Raw genomic sequence first — 1,516 nt, forward strand, 5'->3', positions numbered from 1 at the left:
CTAAACCGCTAAGTTACGGGGATGTAAACACACCAGCATCGGTTGTCAAGCGATGTTGGGGGGCCAAACACAGACACACAAACATACACACACATATATATATATACATATACACGACGAGCTTCTTTCAGTCTCCGTCTACCAAATCCACTCACAAGGCTTTGGTCGGCCCGAGGCTATAGTAGAAGACACTTGCCCAAGGTGCCACGCAGTGGGACTGAACCCGGAACCATGTGGTTGGTAGGCAAGCTACTTACCACACAGCCACTCCTGCGCCTATACCGAAGATTTGAACAAATTTTCGAAAAAGAATGCCAAGACTGGACTGACCAAATGAAAACTCGTCTAATTCTGAGGAAACTGGTGCCGACAGAGCACGAAAAATATTGTAACTTTATATTGCCTAAAAAAGTTTCTGACATAAATTTCACAGACACAATCGGCATTTTATGTAGGAAGTTTAGTGGAAAAACATCGTTATTTAGTACACATTGGAAGTGTTTGAAAAGTGATAACGAAGACGTTACCACATATGCGGATAGAGTCAACAGAGAGATCTTGATTTTTGTTCAGGGACTTATTGCTGAAAAGGGCGCAGAAGTCAGAACGAAAATTCTCGCAAAGCTGGAAATGAACCAGGATATAACTCTCCAGAATTTGTCAGAAGAGTGCGATATGATATTAAAAGTAAGGCAAGACACAGAAGAAATCCAACGCAGAGATTGTTTACAGATAAAACCAGTGTGGAAGAGTCGGAAGACGGATAAAGTGTTTCACGGAAAGGACGATATACAACAGGAGATAAACCCCTATATGGCATGCGGTGGTAGGCGCCTGAGAAAAGAGTATCCGTTCAAAAAAGCAAAGTGTTTTCGTTGTGGGAACACAGGACACATTAAATCGCACTGCAGAGCTAAGATGACGGAAAACTGGACCAAACGAGAAAAAATAAATAGTTTGGCATCAGAGAAAAAAGTTTGTACAACGGACACAAAATTCGTCAAGATGAGAATCGAAACCACTAGTGTCAAAATGCAACTAGATACGGGTAGTAACATCACTATCATAAATGAAGAAACATGGCGACAAATCGGAAAAGCCGAAATTATTTAAATCAAATAAAGTAGCATATAGTGTTACAAGAAAGAAATATTTCATCGGTAATGTATTTGCAATGTAACTTTTCGAGGTGAAACGTAAAAGACAATCATTTATGTGTTGAAAAAATCACTAAACCTATTTGGCACAGAATGTATGGAGTTATTCAAAATGTGGGACACCCCCATTAGCGTCCTCTGTGAAAATGTAGTTGGCACGATCATAAGTTCGAACGAAGTGGAATAACTGAGACAATAAATTAAAAAATTGTTTCCAAGTGTTTTTTTGGAAGGATAAACTGTTGCACTAAAACGAAAGCGAGGATCGCAGTAAAAGAAAAGACAACACCCGTCTCCCGGCCCAAACGGAACGTGCCGTTTGTGGCGTCATACCACGTCAAAAAAGAGCTCGAAAGACT

At 40.4% G+C, this 1,516-nt stretch overlaps 1 protein-coding gene across 1 annotated transcript; it reads left to right on the forward strand.

Annotated features, from left to right (window-relative positions):
- Positions 1-333: 333 nt before the first annotated feature.
- Positions 334-1,113, forward strand: LOC149134002 (uncharacterized). The gene has a single exon (XM_089358105.1). The coding sequence runs from the start codon at positions 334-336 to the stop codon at positions 1,111-1,113; it is 780 nt and encodes a 259-aa protein (XP_089214231.1).
- The last annotated feature ends 403 nt before the right edge of the window (positions 1,114-1,516 follow it).

The sequence above is a fragment of the Octopus bimaculoides genome, chromosome 9 (assembly GCF_046866305.1).
Source record: "Octopus bimaculoides isolate indiv1 chromosome 9, ASM4686630v1, whole genome shotgun sequence".
Taxonomy (NCBI): domain Eukaryota; kingdom Metazoa; phylum Mollusca; class Cephalopoda; order Octopoda; family Octopodidae; genus Octopus; species Octopus bimaculoides.